General features: G+C 40.0%; 2 protein-coding genes across 2 annotated transcripts in view; both read left to right on the forward strand.

Moving 5' to 3' along the window:
* ZNF782 (zinc finger protein 782) overlaps positions 1-16,985 on the forward strand; it is an 81,776-nt gene that overhangs the window by 42,602 nt on the left and 22,189 nt on the right. The gene's annotated exons all lie outside the window — the stretch shown is intronic.
* LOC105501516 (zinc finger protein 510-like) lies at positions 786-15,718 on the forward strand. Its single transcript, XM_011927501.1, has 5 exons — positions 786-870; positions 2,662-2,907; positions 4,056-4,114; positions 15,039-15,165; positions 15,456-15,718. The coding sequence occupies exons 2-5, from the start codon at positions 2,838-2,840 to the stop codon at positions 15,626-15,628; spliced, it is 429 nt and encodes a 142-aa protein (XP_011782891.1). The 5' UTR covers positions 786-870; positions 2,662-2,837; the 3' UTR covers positions 15,629-15,718.

The raw sequence follows: 16,985 nt of genomic DNA on the forward strand, positions 1-16,985 counted from the left end.
CCGGGACTACAGGCCCCCGCCACCTCGCCCGGCTAGTTTTTTTGTATTTTTTTTAGTAGAGACGGGGTTTCACCGTGTTAGCCAGGATGGTCTTGATTCTAATTATTTTTTTAAAAGAATTTACAAACGGGCTGCGCGGGTAGGTCACGCCTGTATACCCAGCACTTGGGAGGCCAAGGCAGGCGGATCACTTGAGGTCTGTTGTTCGAGACCAGCCTGGGTAACATGGTGAAACCCCGTCTCTACTAAAAATACAAAAATCAGCTGGGTGCGGTGGCGGGCACCTGTAGTCCCAGCTACTTGGGAGGCTGAAGCAGGGGAATCGCTGGAACCCGGGAGGCGGAGCTTGCAGTGAGCCGAGATCGCGCCCCCTCACTCCAGCCTGGCGACTGAGTGAGACTCCGCCTCAAAAAAAAATAAAGACCAAAAACTTACAAGCACAATACAATCCTAAACACTTAAATATACATCTCTTTATGAATAAGCAAGATTACCTACATAATCCTAATGTTGCCACAATTAATTCTAATTTCCAATCCGTATACAAATTTTCCAATTGTTTTCAAACGTCTTCCGCAGCTCTTGCTTTCTGCAACCACAAGCTGCATTTGCTGTTATGTCCTCAAGTCTAACCCACAGCCTCGGGGGCTCTGACAGAACCCGGGCTCCAGTTATCAGGACCGTCCATGTTATTTCTCTGTAAATCTTGGCCCAGAGCTGGCGCCGTACTTCCTGTGAAACTTAGGTTAGGGGTTACCGCGCAGCATGCTGGGAACGGATATCCTGCGTTTTCGTCTGCGCATGTGCAGTCGCCCCAGTTTCCGGCTTCCACCTCTCCTTGTCTGCGGGTGCGGAGGGTTCGCAACTCAGGTGAGAGCGCCGGCTGCCCGCGCGGATTGCGGACCTGCAGGGAGGGATGGGCTAGTGTCCAGGGGGCGGGAACGCCACGTCCCGGGAACTCCCCAAAAGCAGGCCCTCCGCTCCCTGTGCCCGGGGCGGCCCGGGACCCCAGCCTGAGAAGGGCCGGTGGGGGAGGGCTCCGGGGACGTTAGGTGGGGCTGGGTCCTTGTTGGATGATGCTCCATGCGGGCCGAGGTGTGGGTGCCAGAATGCAGCCAGGCGTCGGAAAACGAGGCGCTGGCTGCAGGAGGGAAATGCATTTATTGTATTGACCCTGAACCTGCCACAAAGCGCGTATGGTCCCTGGGTCTGCGGTGAGAGCCCGAGCCTTGGAGCTAGAAGGACCTGGTGAACTTTGGCTCTGTCACTGGAGCGTTTGAAAATGAGGATATTAGTAAAAACTGCTTTGTGTCGTTCAAAGATAAGCCATCACCTGTAAAGCATTTAGCTCAGCGCTAGTTACTAAGCAGCATATAAATGTTGATTCCCGTTGTATTTGGAAGACACTTCATTCTTTTCATGTAGTATTTCATTTAATTCTCACAACCAACTATTTATATCATTAAAAATGAAGGAGGGGTGAAATGACAGAGCCAGGCTCACAAAGGATGAGGGAACTAGAATGTCAATACGTATACACTTTACTCCCCGAATCAGGCTGTTTGTAATGACCCACCTACCTAACCCAGCATTGCAGCCTTCACAGCACTAGGTGTGCGACTTGTCCCCAAAACCCCAGGACAATGATTGTGAGGTCAGCGTGGACAGAATCCTACCATGTGGCAAGTGTATTTGTTGTGGGGTTTCTGGGATGTCTCCAGAGCCTCTGGGTTAGACGGAGGCTTCTGCCACCTCCTGTGCTGTCCCTGCTGTCTCTGTCTTTAGAAGTCAGTCTGATATTCTAGGGCAGTGAAGATGAGTCACATATGTAATTTTAAATGCTAAATGAGTAGCTACATGAAAATCTAAAACATGAAATTAATTTTGAGAACATACTGTGGTTTTCTCAATGTATCCGAAATGTTACTTGGACATGTGGCCCTAGCCACATTTCAGTTGCTCGGTAGTTGATGTGATTGGAGGCTGTAGTCATGGATAGCAGGATTCTAATGAATGCCAAGAGAATCCGGTTTAAGGCCTTAGGTCAGTTCTTCACCAGGAGGATTTTGCTCCCCAGGGAACTTTGGAAATGTCAGGAGACTTTTTGGCGGGGGGTAGGGGGGGACTGAGTTTCGCTCTCTGGCCCAGGCTGGAGTGCAGTGGTGTGATCTCAGCTCACAGCAACCTTCACCTCCCGGGTTCAAGTGATTCTCCTGCCCCAGCCTCCCAGCTTGTAATCTCAGCTGGAATTACAAGCATGCACCACCATGCCCAGCTAATTTTTTTGTATTTTTAGTAGAGGTGGGGTTTCACCATGTTGGCCAGGCTTGTCTTGAACTCCTGAACCCAGGTGATCCACCTGCCTTGGCCTCCCATAGTGCTGGGATTACAGGCGTGAGCCACCACGCCCAGCCTGGAGACATTTTTGATTGTCACAACAGGAAGAAGGGGTGTCCTAATGTCTAGTGCATGTTTAGAAATGCTCCTAAACATCCTTAAATGCACAGGACCGCTCCTTATGTCAGATAATTATCCAGCCCAAAATGTAAGTTGTGCTGAGGTGAAGAACACTGCTTTCCATGCAAGTTTCAACTAAAATGAATTCGTTACCCAGGCCTCAGCCCCAGCTTATCTGGAACAAAGCAGTTCTTTATGTTGCAGGAAGGGGGGAGCCCCAGGAACAGGAGTCCCACCAAAGAACTGCTGTCTGACAGAACAGAGACCTCGTCACGAGGGCTTCCGAACAGATGCAGAAGAACCCAGAGAGGAGCAGGTCTTGATTTGCCCAACCGGCAGCAGTTCTTTATCCCCTTGCCCAGAAAGCTCCAGACTTGGTGATGTCGCCACATCCAGAAGCCATCACAGATTGCGTGACACTGAATACTGTGGGCCAACTTACAGAAGGTGGTAAGCTGGGGTTGGGAGGGATGGGTGACTGTCAGACTGCACAGGAAAAGCCACATTATTGGAGGGCTTTTCTCCATGGTCTGCAAGGAAGGCATAACCAGCCAGGGCTGAGGAAATTCTGTCTCTAATCCTCCTCCTAGAGCCCCCATTTTCTTCATTCTTGCCTCACTCTTTCCAGATTCTGAGTCAGTTTCACACAACATCTATCACATGTAGCATCTAGAGATTTCCTAGGGTTGCCTGTGTCCTGAACCTGTAGAATCACAAAAATGATAATACAGGAAAGGATTTCTATTTCTGACTCTTTTAAAACCTTAAGAAGTGTTGAACCTGGGATGAACAGTTTGTCCATGGTCACTCAGGACAGAGCTTGGAGCAAAGCACAGTGCTGTTTGCTCTGTCACAGGTGAGTCACCAGAAGTGTCTTATCGAAAGTCTTTTTGAGAAACTATAAGTTAGAACAAAAAGATTTTAAAATAGTCTGTCTTTCAGCATCTCCTTTTTTTCAGTTTTTTGTTTTCTATTGGTGTAAATAATATTAACAGAATATTAATGTTAATTCTGTTTTAGTTTTTTGTCAAAGAAGACAAACGTTTTAAATAAATCAATAGGAAAATAATCTACAATCATCTGATGAAAAACAGCAAGGGGCCAGGCGTGGTGGCTCACACCTGCAATCCCAGCATTTTGGGAGGCTAAGGTGGGCAGTTTGCTTTAGGTCAGGAGTTCAAGTCCAGCCTAAGCTACATGACAAAACCCCGTCTCTGCAAAAAATACAAAACAGCCGGGCATATTGGTGGGTGCCTTTGGTCCCAGCTATTCAGGAGGCTGAGATGGGAGAATCGTGTGAACCTGGGAGGTGGAAGTTGCAGTGAGCTGAGATCACACCACTGCACTCCAGCCTGGGCAACAGAGCCAGATCCTGTCTCAAAAAAAAAGAGAAAAATCAGCAAGGGTTCATCCACATGATCATATTAAAGATGCAAATATTCAGGAGGTGCTTTCTCTATAGTGCTTCCTGTCCCTTCTCAAGGGTCAAAGGAACATGTTTTGTAGAGAGGTCTTTTTCCCCAGCTCGTGTGATGACATTGGTAGGCAGGTAAGATAGAGGCTGCCCAGATATCTCATGACTCCTTCCTCACCCCCAGGTTATCCTTTGTGGTTCTCCACACTCTTTCAGGAGCAGCAGAAAATGAACATATCTCAGGTGAGTTATTTGCTAACACCTTTTTCATCGTGGATTTCATAGGTGTTTAAGGGTCCACATATTAATATCGAAATGTGGAAATGGATCAAAATCATTCCAGGAATGTATAGAAAAGCAGGCAGTAGCACAGCAAAATGGGCATGTGGAAAGATGCAGGTCTCCTAATGTTACAGATTTTCCAAAATGTAACTGCAGTTTTCATTCTTTCTGATAGCCATGGCAGAGAGTCAGACAGATAATATTTGTTGACAGATTTGCATTGATGAGAAGCTTAAACCAGGCTGATTCCTCATGGAATCTAAAGTTATCAAAGTCAGGAAAATGTCTTTGTTGGTCTTCACGTTAAGAGTCAGTGCAAATCTTTCTAATAACAGCCTTGAAATAAATGCAATATGTTGCTTCTGCTTTTCCCTCAGTGGAAGTAGAGGGCTTAGTGCCAAACTCAGGCTTTTATTAATACAGCTTTTCAGGTAACAGAAACAGAGGTTCAGGTAGACAGATTGTCAAAGAAAGGACAGATTGATGGTGTAGGCTCTGTTGATCAGAGGTGGAGAGTTTAAAAGGATTTTGTCCTGAACAATGGGTAAGGTTTTCATTGTTGCAGTACAGGAGATTACTGCATTTTGAGAGTGGGCTAAACAAGGCATGCAAGGTCCAGTAAGAATTTTTGCCCATTGCAATTTGGACTTCCTCTTAGGGAATAATAAGAGAGGGGAGGGAGATAAAGGTTAGAGCCAGACTAGGGGTATTAGTTTGCTAGGGCTGCCATAATAAAGAATCACAGACTGGGTAGATTAAACAGCAATTTATTTTCCTACCATTCTGGAGGCCAGAAGTCTGAGATCAAGATGTCAACAGGCTGGGGGTAGTGGCTCATGCCTGTAATCCCAGCACTTTGGGAGGCCAACGCGAGCAGATCACTTGAAGTCAGGAGTTCAAGACCAGCCTAGCCAACATGGTGAAACCCTGTCTCTACTAAAAATATAAAAGTTAGCTGGGTGTAGTGGCAGGCGCTTGTAATCCCAGCTACTCGGGAGGCTGAGGCAGGAGAATTGCTTGAACCTGGGAGGCGGAGATTGCAGTGAGCCAAGATCATGCTACTATACTCCAACCTGGGCGACAAAGCGAGACTCCGTCTCAAAAAAGGAAAAAAAGATGTCAACAGGTTTGGTTCCTTCTGAGAGCTGTGAGGGAAGGACCTTGTTCTATGGCTTAGATGTCTGTCCTCACATCATCTTTCCTCTGTATGAATCTATGTCCAAATTTCCTTTTCCTGTAAGGAATTGAGAAATTGTTCAAACATAGAAAGATACAAAGAAATGATATAATTAATATGTTCCCACCTTCCCAAATTACCAACTACATATATTTTGTTAATTTTTTCTTTCTCTTTTACATACTCTTTTTTCCTTTTAAAAACTTAGTTCTTTAACTGAGATGCAGTTTTAACACCAGTAAAGTGTACTCTGAAGTGTATAACTGGATGAATTTTTACATATGTAAATTCATGTAAGTTAATACCCAGATTAAGATAACACCACTGCTCCCCTCTACAGGGCAACCACTGACCTCGTATGTTAGGGAAAAAAGATAAATTCGTTTTTGAATATCGTACCAATAGAATCATACAAAATGTATTCTTTTATGGTTTTCAAGGGAATGTTTTGCTCCGTATCTTAATATTTCCCTTTTATCACTGGGCTGTATTTAATTGTGTGAATAGACCATAATTTATTTCCTCATTCTCCTCTTAGTCCCATTTTTCATTTGTTTTTCCTGTTTGAGGCTATCAGGAATAAGGCTGCTGTGAATATTCTTTTGTGTCTTTTGGTATGTCCTCATTGCTTTTGGGATATACCTAGAAACGGAATTGCTGGTTCCTAAATAAACACATGTTCAGCTTTAATACATACTGCAAGTAGCTTGCTTAAGTGGTTGAATCACTTTGCATTGTCACTAGCATTCTGGCTGTACCAGATTCTGAGCAACACTTGTTACTATCAGTCTTTTTGTTTTTAGCCATTTTGGTGCCTGTATAGTGTAGTATCTCATCAAAATTTATAATTTGCTTTTCTATGGTAAATACTAATGTTGGGCACCATTGTTTGTGTTTTGATCATTTAGACATCCTTTCCTTTTATGTAATATGTAAAGTACCTATTCAACTCTGTTTTAATTGGGTTATTTGCTTTTTTTTAAGTAGGAATTATTTCAATATTTTCAGTAAATGTTTTTTTGCTATGTGTGCATTACTAATGTTCTTGGATTCTGTGACGTCCCTATTCATTTTTTAAATAATATCTTTGACAACAAAGTTTTTACATTTAATAAAGGTCAGAATCGTCTTTTCTTTAATGGCAGTTCCTTGTGTATCATATTTGAAAGTTCTTTCCCTACTCTAAGATCATACAGATATTCTCCTATATTGTTACCACATACTTGTTTATTTTAGCTTGATCCACATAGAGTTAGCTTTTGTGTTTGGTATAACGTGAGTGTCAAGGTTCATATTTCCGTATGGATATCCAGTTGCTCTAGCACCATTTGTTAGAAAGACCATCCTCTGTCAGCTGAATCGCAGCTGTGTCTTTTGTCAGTCAAGTGACTTGTATGCGGGTCTGATGTAGACTGTATATTTTCTTCCTTTGGTCCAATTATGTTATCTTTTTGCTAGTACTTCACTGTCATAATTACTGTTGCTTTATAGTAAGTCACGAATTTTAGTGAATTTATTTACTGTTTTAGGCCCTTTTCATGTTCATGGAAGTTTTATCGGTTTTCACGGAAAATCTTGATGGAAAGTTTTTCAGAGTAGAGGTGAAGTCTTTCACATCTTTTATTAGATTTATTCCTAGGTATTTGATCTATTTTGATAATAGCACAAATGATACTGCATTTTAAATGTCATTTTCCAGTTTATTGTTGGTTTATTAAAATACGATGGATTTTTTAGTATTGATCTTATACCTAGGCATTTTACAAAATTCACTCATTCTAATAGCTTATCTGTGGATTCTTTTGGATTTTAAATATGCAAAATTTTTTTTGCAAAAAAGACAATTTTACTTCTTTCTTTACAGTTTTTATATCTTTAATTTCTTTTTAGCCTTACTGCTAGGACTTCCAGTAAAATGTATAGTACAAATGGTGATAATAGAAATCCTTGTCTTATACCTCACCTGAGGGGTACTCAGTATTTCACCATTGAGTCTTATTTTAACTACATGTTTTTTGTATATGTCCTTAATTAGAATAAGGAAGTTCCCTCTCTGTTTTCAGTTTCCTGAGGTTTTTTTTTTTTTTTATCATGCATGAGTATTTTGTCAGATGGCTGTTCTTGCATCTAGTGAGATAATCATATAATTTTATTCCTTTAGTCTGTTAAAGAGGTGAATTATATTGGTAGATTTATCAATGTTTAAGCAACCTTGCATTCCTGGGATAATTCCCACATGTGCTATCACTTTAATTTATTTCTGGATTCAATTTGTTAATATTTCAATTAATATTTTTATGTCTACATTAATGGAAAGATACTGGCTTGCAGTTTTTCTGTCATGTAATGTCAGGTTTTGGCGTCAACATTATGTTCTCAAAAAATGAGTTTGGAAACAGTTACTCATTTTCTGTTCTCTGAACAAGTTTAAGATTGCTGTTATTTCATCCTTAAATGTTTGGAAAAATATACCTGTGAGGTAGTCTAGCCTTGGAGTTTTTCTTGTGCCTGGTTTTTGCTCATGAACTCAGTTTCTTTAATAGGATATAGAAAATCCAAATCATCCTACTTATTCTAGTGTCCTTTATTTTTAACAGCTTTATGGAGATAGAATTCACATACCATATAATTCACACTTTTAAAGTATACAATTTTGTGGTTTTTAGTATATTTGTAGAGTTGTGCAGTCATTGCCACAATTTTAGAATGTTTTCATCACTTCAAAAAGAAATTTCATATCATTTAGCTATCATCCCCCATCCTGACATACACAATCTCAGCCCTAAATAACAACTTATCTATGTTCTATTTCTATATGTTTGGCTGTTCTGGACATTTCTAATAAGCGAAGTCACATAATATGTGATCTTTGTGGCAATTTCTATTTTCCTTTTTTTTTTTTTGAAACTGAGTTTTGCTCTTGTCACCCAGCCTAGAGTGCAATGGCACGATCTCGGCTCACTGCAGCATCCGCCCCCCAGGTTCAAGCAGTTCTGCCTCAGCCTCCCGAGTAGCTGGGATTATAGGCACCCACCATCATGCCTGGCTAATTTTTCTTTTCTTTTCTTTTTTTTTTTAGTAGAGATGGGGTATCACCATGTTGGCCAGGCTAGTCTGGAGCTCTTGACCTCAGGTGATCCACCCACCTCAGCCTCCCAAAGTGCTGGGATTACAGGTGTCAGCCACCACACCTGGCCCTTTATGACTATCCCTTTTACTTGGTATGCTGTTTTCAAGGTTCATCCATGTCGTACATATCAGTACATCATTCCTTTTTATGACTGAGTAATATTCCATTGTGTGGATATACCATGTTGTTTATTCATTCAACTGATGAGCATTTGGATTGTTTCTCCCAACTGTTAGGCCTAGTGCTGCTATTAACATTCATGCACAAGTTTTTGTTTGGACACCTGTTTTCTCTTGGGACTAAAGCTTAGGAAAGGAACTTCTGACTCATATGGTAACTCTTGATTTATCATTTTTGGTAACTGCCAAACTGTTTTCCACAGTGGCTGCACCATTTTACATTCCCACCAGCAGTGTATTAGGGTTCCACTTTCTCCACATCATTACAACCACTTAAATTATGAACATCCTAGTGGGTGTGAGGTGGTGAGTCATTTGACTGACTGATTTGCATTTCCTTGATTAATGATATTCAACATCTTTTCACGTGCTTATTGGCTGTTTGTTTATCGTCTTTGGAAAAATGTCTATCCAAGTCCTTTGCCCATTTTGGATTATGTTTTTTGTTCAGTTATAGGAGTTCTTTATGTATTCTGGCTACTAGATATTAAATGTAGTATTTGTGAATATTTTCTCCTATTCTGTGGGTTCTTTTCACTATCTTGATGGTATCCTTTGCACAAAAGTTTAATTGTGATGAAGTCTATTTTTTTTTCTTTGGTATCATATCCAGGAAGCCATTGCCAAATCGAAGGTCATAAAGGTTTACTCCTGATTTCATCTAAGAGTCACGTAGTTAAACTCTTATATTTAGGTCTTTGATCCCTTTTAAGGCCTTTTTTTTTTGAGACAGAGTCTTGGTCTGTTGCCCCAGCTGGAGTCCAATGGCATGATCTTGGCTCACTGCAACGTCTGCCTCCCAGGTTCAGGTGATTCTCCGACCTCAGCCTCCCAAATAGCTGAAATTACAGGTGTGCACCACAATGCCTGGGTGATTTTTATATTTTTTTAATAGAGACAGAGTTTCACCATGTTGACCAGGCTGGTCATGAACTCCTAATCTCAAGTGATCTGCCTGCCTCAGCCTCCCGAAGTGCTGGGATTACAGATGTGAGGCACCACACCTGGCTATTTTGAGGCAATTTTAAAATACGGTATAAGGTAGGAGTCCAACTTCATTCTTTTGATGAGATTCAATTATCCCAGCATCATCTGTTGAAAACTATTTTTTTCCTAATAAATGATCAATGTATGGTTATTTCTGGGCTCTCAGTGCTATTCTGTGGATCTGTATATCTGTATTTATGCCAGTACCACACTCTCTTGATTACTGTTACTTTATAATAAGTCTTTAAATCAGGAAATGTAATCCCTCCAATTTTTTTTCTTTTTTTTTTCTAGATTGACTATTCAGGGTCCCTTGCAATTTCATATAAATTGTAGGTTCAACATTTCTGCAGAAAGTTCATTAGGATTTTGATATAGATTTCACTGAATCTGTAGATCACTTTAGGGAGTATTGTCATCTTAACAATATTACATTTTCCAATTCATGAACACAAGGTGTCTTGCCATTTATTTGGGTCTTCTGATTTCTTTTAGCAATGTTTTCTAGTTGTTCATGTATAAGTCATGTACCTTCTTGGTTAAATTTATTCCTATTATTTTTTTTTCTGTTATAAATGGAATTATTTTCTTTTTTATTATTCATTGCTAGTATTTAGAGAGATAAATGATTCTTGTGTGTTCATCTTGTATCCTACAATTTTGCTGAATTCATTTATTGGTTCTAGTAGTTTTTTGTGGAATCCTTAGTCTTTTCCATATGTTAAATCTCATGGTCTATGAGAATAGAGATAGTTTTACTTTTTTTCTTCCCAATTTGGATGCAGTTTTTAAAATTTGTCTCACCTATTTCCTCTAGCTAGAACTTCCAGTATAATGAATAGAAATGATGAAAGCTGGCATCCCTGTCTTATTCCTGGTATTTGGAAGAAACCTTCCTGTTTTTTAGCCTAGTGTTTTATGTTAGCTGTAGTTTTTCAGAAGTGCTTTCCATTGTGTAGCAGCAGTTCTATTCTAGTCCTATTATGTCAAATGTTTGTTTTTTTATATTTTTGTCAAATGCTTTTTCTGCATCAGTTGAGATGATCATGTGATTTGTTTTCTTCATTTTATTATTGTGATATATTACACTGATTTATTTTCTTATGGTGAGTCACCTTGCATTCCTAGAAATAAATTGTACTTGGTCATGGTGTATAGTACTTTTTATTTGTTGCAAGATTTGGTTTGCTAGTATTTTGTTGAAAACTTCTGCACACATATTCAGAAGGAATATTGATCATAGTTTTTGGGTGATTTCTTTATCTGGCTTTGGTTCAAGGTAGCTCATAGAGTGAGTTAGGAAATGTTCAGTCGTCTTCTATTTTTGGAAGAATTAGAGAAGGATTGGTATTAGTTTTTCTTTAAATGTTTGGTAGACTTCACCAGACATTTAAAGACTGACAGTTGGTCTTGAACCTTTGTTGGGAGGATTTGGATTACTGATTCAGTCTTATATCAGTCTGTTCAGATGTTCTGTTTCTTTTTCAGTTCATTGTGGTGGTTTGTGTGTTTCTAGGAATTTGTCCACTTCATCTAGGTTATGTAATTTGTTGCTGTACAGTTCACTGTATTCTTTTATTGTCTTTTTTATTTTTGTAAGGTTAGTAATAAGGTCCCCACCTCATTTAGTTCCTTAAAGTGTACAATTAGCATATTGATTTTGGATCATTTTTAATGTAGGTGTTACTGCTATAAATTTCACGCTTGGCACTGCTTTAGCTGCAGCTCATGCATTTTGGTATTTTGTGTATTCATTGTGAGTAATCTCAGTGTATTTTCTAGTTTCTGGGTTTTGGGTTTTTTGTTTTGTTTTGTTTTTTTGAGACGGAGTCTCGCTCTGTCACCCAGGCTGGAGTGCAGTGGCGCCATCTCGGCTCACTGCAGCCTCCGCCTCCCGGGTTCAAGCAGTTCTCCTGCCTCAGACACCCGAGTAGCTGGGCTTATGGGCATGCACCACCATACCTGGCTAATTTTTCTATTTTTAGTAGAGACAGGGTTTCACCGTGTTGGCCAGGCTGGTCTCAAACTCCTGACCTCAAGTGATCTGCCTGCCTCAGCCTCCTCCCAAAGTGCTGGAATTATAGGCGTGAGCCACCGCGCCCGGCCTAATTTCTCTTTTGATTTTTCCTTTCATCCTGTAACAAGGTGAAAATAACCCTATGTGTATGGCCCCCAAGGACTTCACACACTCAGACTAGTATACATTTACCTTTAGCAAATGAGCACATCCTGATTCTCCCTGCAGGTGCCTATCTCTCTCCTAATAGTTTGAAAAAAAGATAATAATTTTCTGTTTGCCCAGGTATGTTCTTGTAAGGACGTTAGCGTTGCTTTTATCAGCTCTCTACATCTCGAAGCTAAGATCTAAAGCTATGCTGTATGATTGTAATTTTTTGTAATTTAGTGAGATAGACTGTCTTTTTTTTTTTTTTTTGATGTGCAAAGGACACCAGAGAATTATTTTATGCAGAGGTTATCCTATATATGTCAGTCACGTTGGTCAATCTTCTGTATCAGTGGTCAGAAAACTACTTCTGTAAATGTCAGATAGTAGGCTTTGTGAGAGATACAGTCTCTGTTGCATCTGCCAGACTCTGCAGCTGTAGTGTTAGGCAGCCATCAGTAATGCATAAACAAATGGATGTGGCTGTGTTCCAAGAAAACTTTATTTACAAAAAAAAATTGGTAGTGGTGGTATTTTTCATTTACCAAAAAAAAAAAAAAAACAGTAGTGGTGAGCTGGATTTGACCTTTGTGCTGTAGTTCACTGACTTCTGTTCTGTATCCCTGTTGGTTTTTCTTAATCTGCTTTTCTATGAGTTACTGGGAGAGTTACATTAAAATCACTAATTAAAATTGTAGATTGGTATCTCATTTCTGTCATCTTTTGTTTACTTACGGTCAGTTCTCATTATTCTCAGTAGTAATGTTCCAAAAAGTCACTACAAACACTGAGCTAATAAATACTGAACCATTGCTCAGAGGAGAAATACAGGGTTAAGCCTCTGGTCACATTTTTGTCAACCAGTCAGGACATAATCTTTTTGTGTGTCTTTCTGCATAAAGACACCTTATTTAATATTGTTGATTTATAAAGATGGAACTAATGGCCAACACCATACCTAATGCCTAAATGAATCGTGTCTAACATAGATGTTTTCTCCATGAGACATATCACAGGCTTCTTGCACATAGGCGCACTAGACAGCACGTAACTGCTATACATATGGGCCATTTAAAAAGTGAAATCATTGGCTGGGCGCGGTGGCTCACATCTGTAATCCCAGCACTTTGGGAGGCTGAGGCGGGCGGATCACAAGGTGAGGAGATCAAGACCATCCGGGCCAACATGGTGAAACCCCATCTCTACTAAAAATTTAAAAAATTACCTGGGCATGGTGGCATGTGCCTGTAGTCCCAGCTACTCGGGAGGCTGAGGCAGGAGAATTTCTTGAACCTGGCAGGCAGAGGTTGCAGTGACCCAAGATCGCATCACTGCACTCCAGCCTGGCAACAGAGTGAGACTGTATCTCAAAAAAAAAAAAAAAAAGAAGTGAAATCATCAAGAAAAAGCACAAAAATGCAGTAAATATGGCACTAAATAGACTGAGAAATGGACACTTATTTACATTATCAGAGCTGAAACAAGAAAGCAGAAGATCACCTTGTTCAGCCTCATCTGGGAACATGTATGTCAGGCAATTCAAATTTTTTACCTTCCTGTACATATCCACAAATGACTGCAAAATAACTGCAAGCGTGGATTTTCAGGTTGCAAATAATTTTGGTATGTGAATTTACAAATACGTAATCCGCGAATAATGAGAAATGCTATTTGGAAGCTATGTTTGCCAGGTGCATAGCAATTTCGATTTGTTGTATCTTCTATTGAAAGGACTGTTTTATCATTACAAATTGTTACTCAGTTTTGTTGTTGTTTTGAGACAAGAATCTCACTCTGTCACCCAGGCTAGAGTGCAGTGGAGCAATCTCAGCCCTCTGCAACCTCCACCTCCCAGGTCCAAACGATTCTCCTGCCTCAGCCTCCTGACTAGCTGGGATTACAGGCACTCACCACCACGCCCGGCTAACTTTTGTATTTTTAAGAGACAGGGTTTCACTATGTTGGTCAGGCTGGTCTTGAACTCCTGACCTCAAGATCCACCTGCTTCGGCCTCCCAAAGTGCTAGGATTACAGGCATGAGTCACCACACCTGGCCCGTTACTCATTTTTTATACCTCTTTCTTACCTTAAAATCTGTGTATGATAATAATGCAGTCATGTCAACTATCTTTTGGTTTTGATTATATGGTATATCTTTTTCCATCCTTTTACTTTCAATCTACATCATTCCTATATATATAAAATATGTTTACTTTGTTGTTGTATTATACTTTCTTTATCTTTAATTTAATATGATTATTTAGTCCAGAGGTTGGTAATTTTTTTTCTGTAAAGGCAAGTAATAAATATTTTCAATTTTGACAATTGTAAGGTCTCTGATGGAATTTCTGAGTGCTATTTCAGCACAAAAACAGCCATAAACAATGCAACATGATTGGGTGTGCCTGTGTGCCAACTGACTTTAAAAAGTGGCAAGTGGCCAGGTACAGTGACTCACACTTATAATCCCAGAGCTTTTGGAGGCCAAGGTGGGAGGATCACTTGAGGCCAGGAGTTCAAGATTAGCCTAGGCAACATAGCAAGACCCTGTCTCTACCACACATGCATAAAAAACTGGCAAGCCAGATTTGGCCCAAAGGCCATAATTTGCTGACTCCTGCCCTGATGTATGCCCAGGGTAGTCTGTTGGAATGGAATAAAAATTGTAGGAAGTTCATTTACATTTTTTGGCTACAAAAATAGAATTAAAAGCTTTACTAATGTATCTATAGTATAGGTATATAACTCATAAATATATACAGATCATTTATAAACATTTTCTTTGAGACAAGGTCTTGCTCTGTCACCAAGACTGGTATATAGTGGTGTGATCATGGCTCACTGCAGCCTCAGCCTCCTGGGCTCAAGCAATCCTCCTGCCTCAGCCTCCCAAATAGCTGGGACTACAGGCACATGCCACCATACCTGGCTAATTTTTTAAGTTTTTTGTAGAGACAGGGCCTTGTTGTGTTTCCCAGTCTGGTCTTGAACTCCTGGACTCAAGCAGTCCTCCCACCTTGGCCTCCCAAAGTGCTGGGATTACAGGCATGAGCCACTGCACCTCTCCTATAAAAACTTTTACCAATTTAATACCTTCAAAGTATAAGATAAAATTAGATTCAAAATAGGCATCCTTTATATTCGTTCAAGCTTTTTAGAGTTAAACATGATAAGAATTGTTTTCATGGGTATTTTGTACATCATCTAATTCTGAACCCTTCAGATTGAATAGAAATGTACTGTTACAGGCGTCAGTGTCATTCAAGGACGTGACTATAGAATTCACCCAGGAGGAGTGGCAGCAAATGGCCCCTGTTCAGAAGAATCTGTACAGGGATGTGATGCTGGAGAACTACAGCAACCTCGTCTCAGTGGGTAAGCATGTAAACATAACTTACCCTTGTAACTCCATATGGAAGGTATTTCTTTTTTAAGTGCCAATACATGTGAACAATATACCTAGAGTTTAATGTTACTTAGGCTTTTCATTCAGGATTCCAAAGTAACTATGCCCTGTCGAGGGCTAGAAATATGTTGTCAACTCCCAGTGATAAATGCAAAGGAGCACTTTCAGGACACTGCTTCCGAAGCTGTATTTTCTTCCACTTTTGGAGACTAAAATCTCATATATCTGGTCTAAGTCCTCTATTGTTCTTTATTTACAGGGTACTGCCATTTCAAACCAGAGGTTATCTTCAAGTTAGAGCAAGGAGAAGAGCCTTGGTTCTCAGAGGAAGAATTCTCAAACCAGAGTCACCCAAGTGAGTTACTGAGCAGTAGTAGACATAATTCTGTAGGAGTGGTTAGACTCCAGATCACTTTAAGGGTGAACACCTGAATACTGCAAGACTTTTCTTAGAAATTCTAAAGGCACAAAAAGTAGCAGTTAGAAGAAAATGATTAATAAAGTTGATTCCATTAAAAGTAAGAAATTTGTTAATAAAATATATCATTCAAATGGTGAGAAGACAAGCCACCAACTACCGTAATATGCATGTAGTGCAAATAACTTAGAAAGGATATGCTTCCTGAAAATGTAAAGAAATTTTGCAAGTCATTGTGGGAAAAGATGGGCAACCCAATTGAAAAATGGGCAAAAACATTGACCAAGAACTTTTAATATGGCCAGTAAATCTTAGAAAATGTGTTCAATCTCATTAGTTTTCATGGAGCACAAAATAATATATGAAATGAGATATGAGGTGAAATAACAGATACGAAGTGAGTTTACAAATATGGCAATGCCAAGTCTTGGTGAGTATATGGAATGTTAGACACCCTCCACTGACTGGAAATATAAACTAGTAAAACCACTGTGATATCAGGAGGATGTTTTTTTTTCTTTTTTTTTTTTTTTTTGAGACGGAGTCTTGCTCTGTCACCCAGGCTGGAGTGCGGTGACACAATCTCAGCTCACTGCAAGCTCCACCTCCCAGGTTTATGTCATTCTCCTGTCTCAGCCTCCCGAATAGCTGGCACTATAGGTGCCTGCCACCATGCCTGGTTAATTTTTTGTATTTTTAATAGAGATGGGGTTTCACTGTGTTAGCCAGGATGGTCTTGATCTCCTGACCTCGTGATCTGCCCGCGTCAGCCTCCCAGAGTGCTGGGAATACAGGCATGAGCCACCACGTCCAGCCTCTTTTTTTAAAATTTCCATAGGTGTTTGGGGAACAGGTGTTGGTTACATGAGTAAGTTCTTTAGTGGTGATTTGTGAGATTTTGATGCACCCATCACCCAAGCAGTATACACTGAACCCAATCTATAGTCTTTTTTCCCTCTCCCCCTCCCCACCCTTCCCCCACCCTACATCTCCAGAGTCCATTGTATCATTCTTATGCCTTTGCATCCCACCAGGATGTTTTCTAAGCAAGGTATACTTTTACATATGTTGTAGCCAAGTAATTCCTTTTCTAACCGTATGACCAACAGAAAGATACGATTATGTTCTCTGGAATACATAAAATAATATTAATGGCAGTATTGTTTATGTTTGGCAAAAATTGTGCTCATCAACAGTAGAATGGAGAAATAGTTGTATTCTTTAAGGAAAAATTATACAGCCACATAAAATCTTGTACACTGATTACAAACATGGTATTAACCAAAAGAAAACAAAAAATATGCATATATGGTTATATTTATGTAAAGGTCAGAAGCAGGCAAAATTCAACTACATTTTTAGGAATTCATA

Source organism: Colobus angolensis, unplaced genomic scaffold (genome assembly GCF_000951035.1).
Source record: "Colobus angolensis palliatus isolate OR3802 unplaced genomic scaffold, Cang.pa_1.0 Scaffold72, whole genome shotgun sequence".
Taxonomy (NCBI): domain Eukaryota; kingdom Metazoa; phylum Chordata; class Mammalia; order Primates; family Cercopithecidae; genus Colobus; species Colobus angolensis.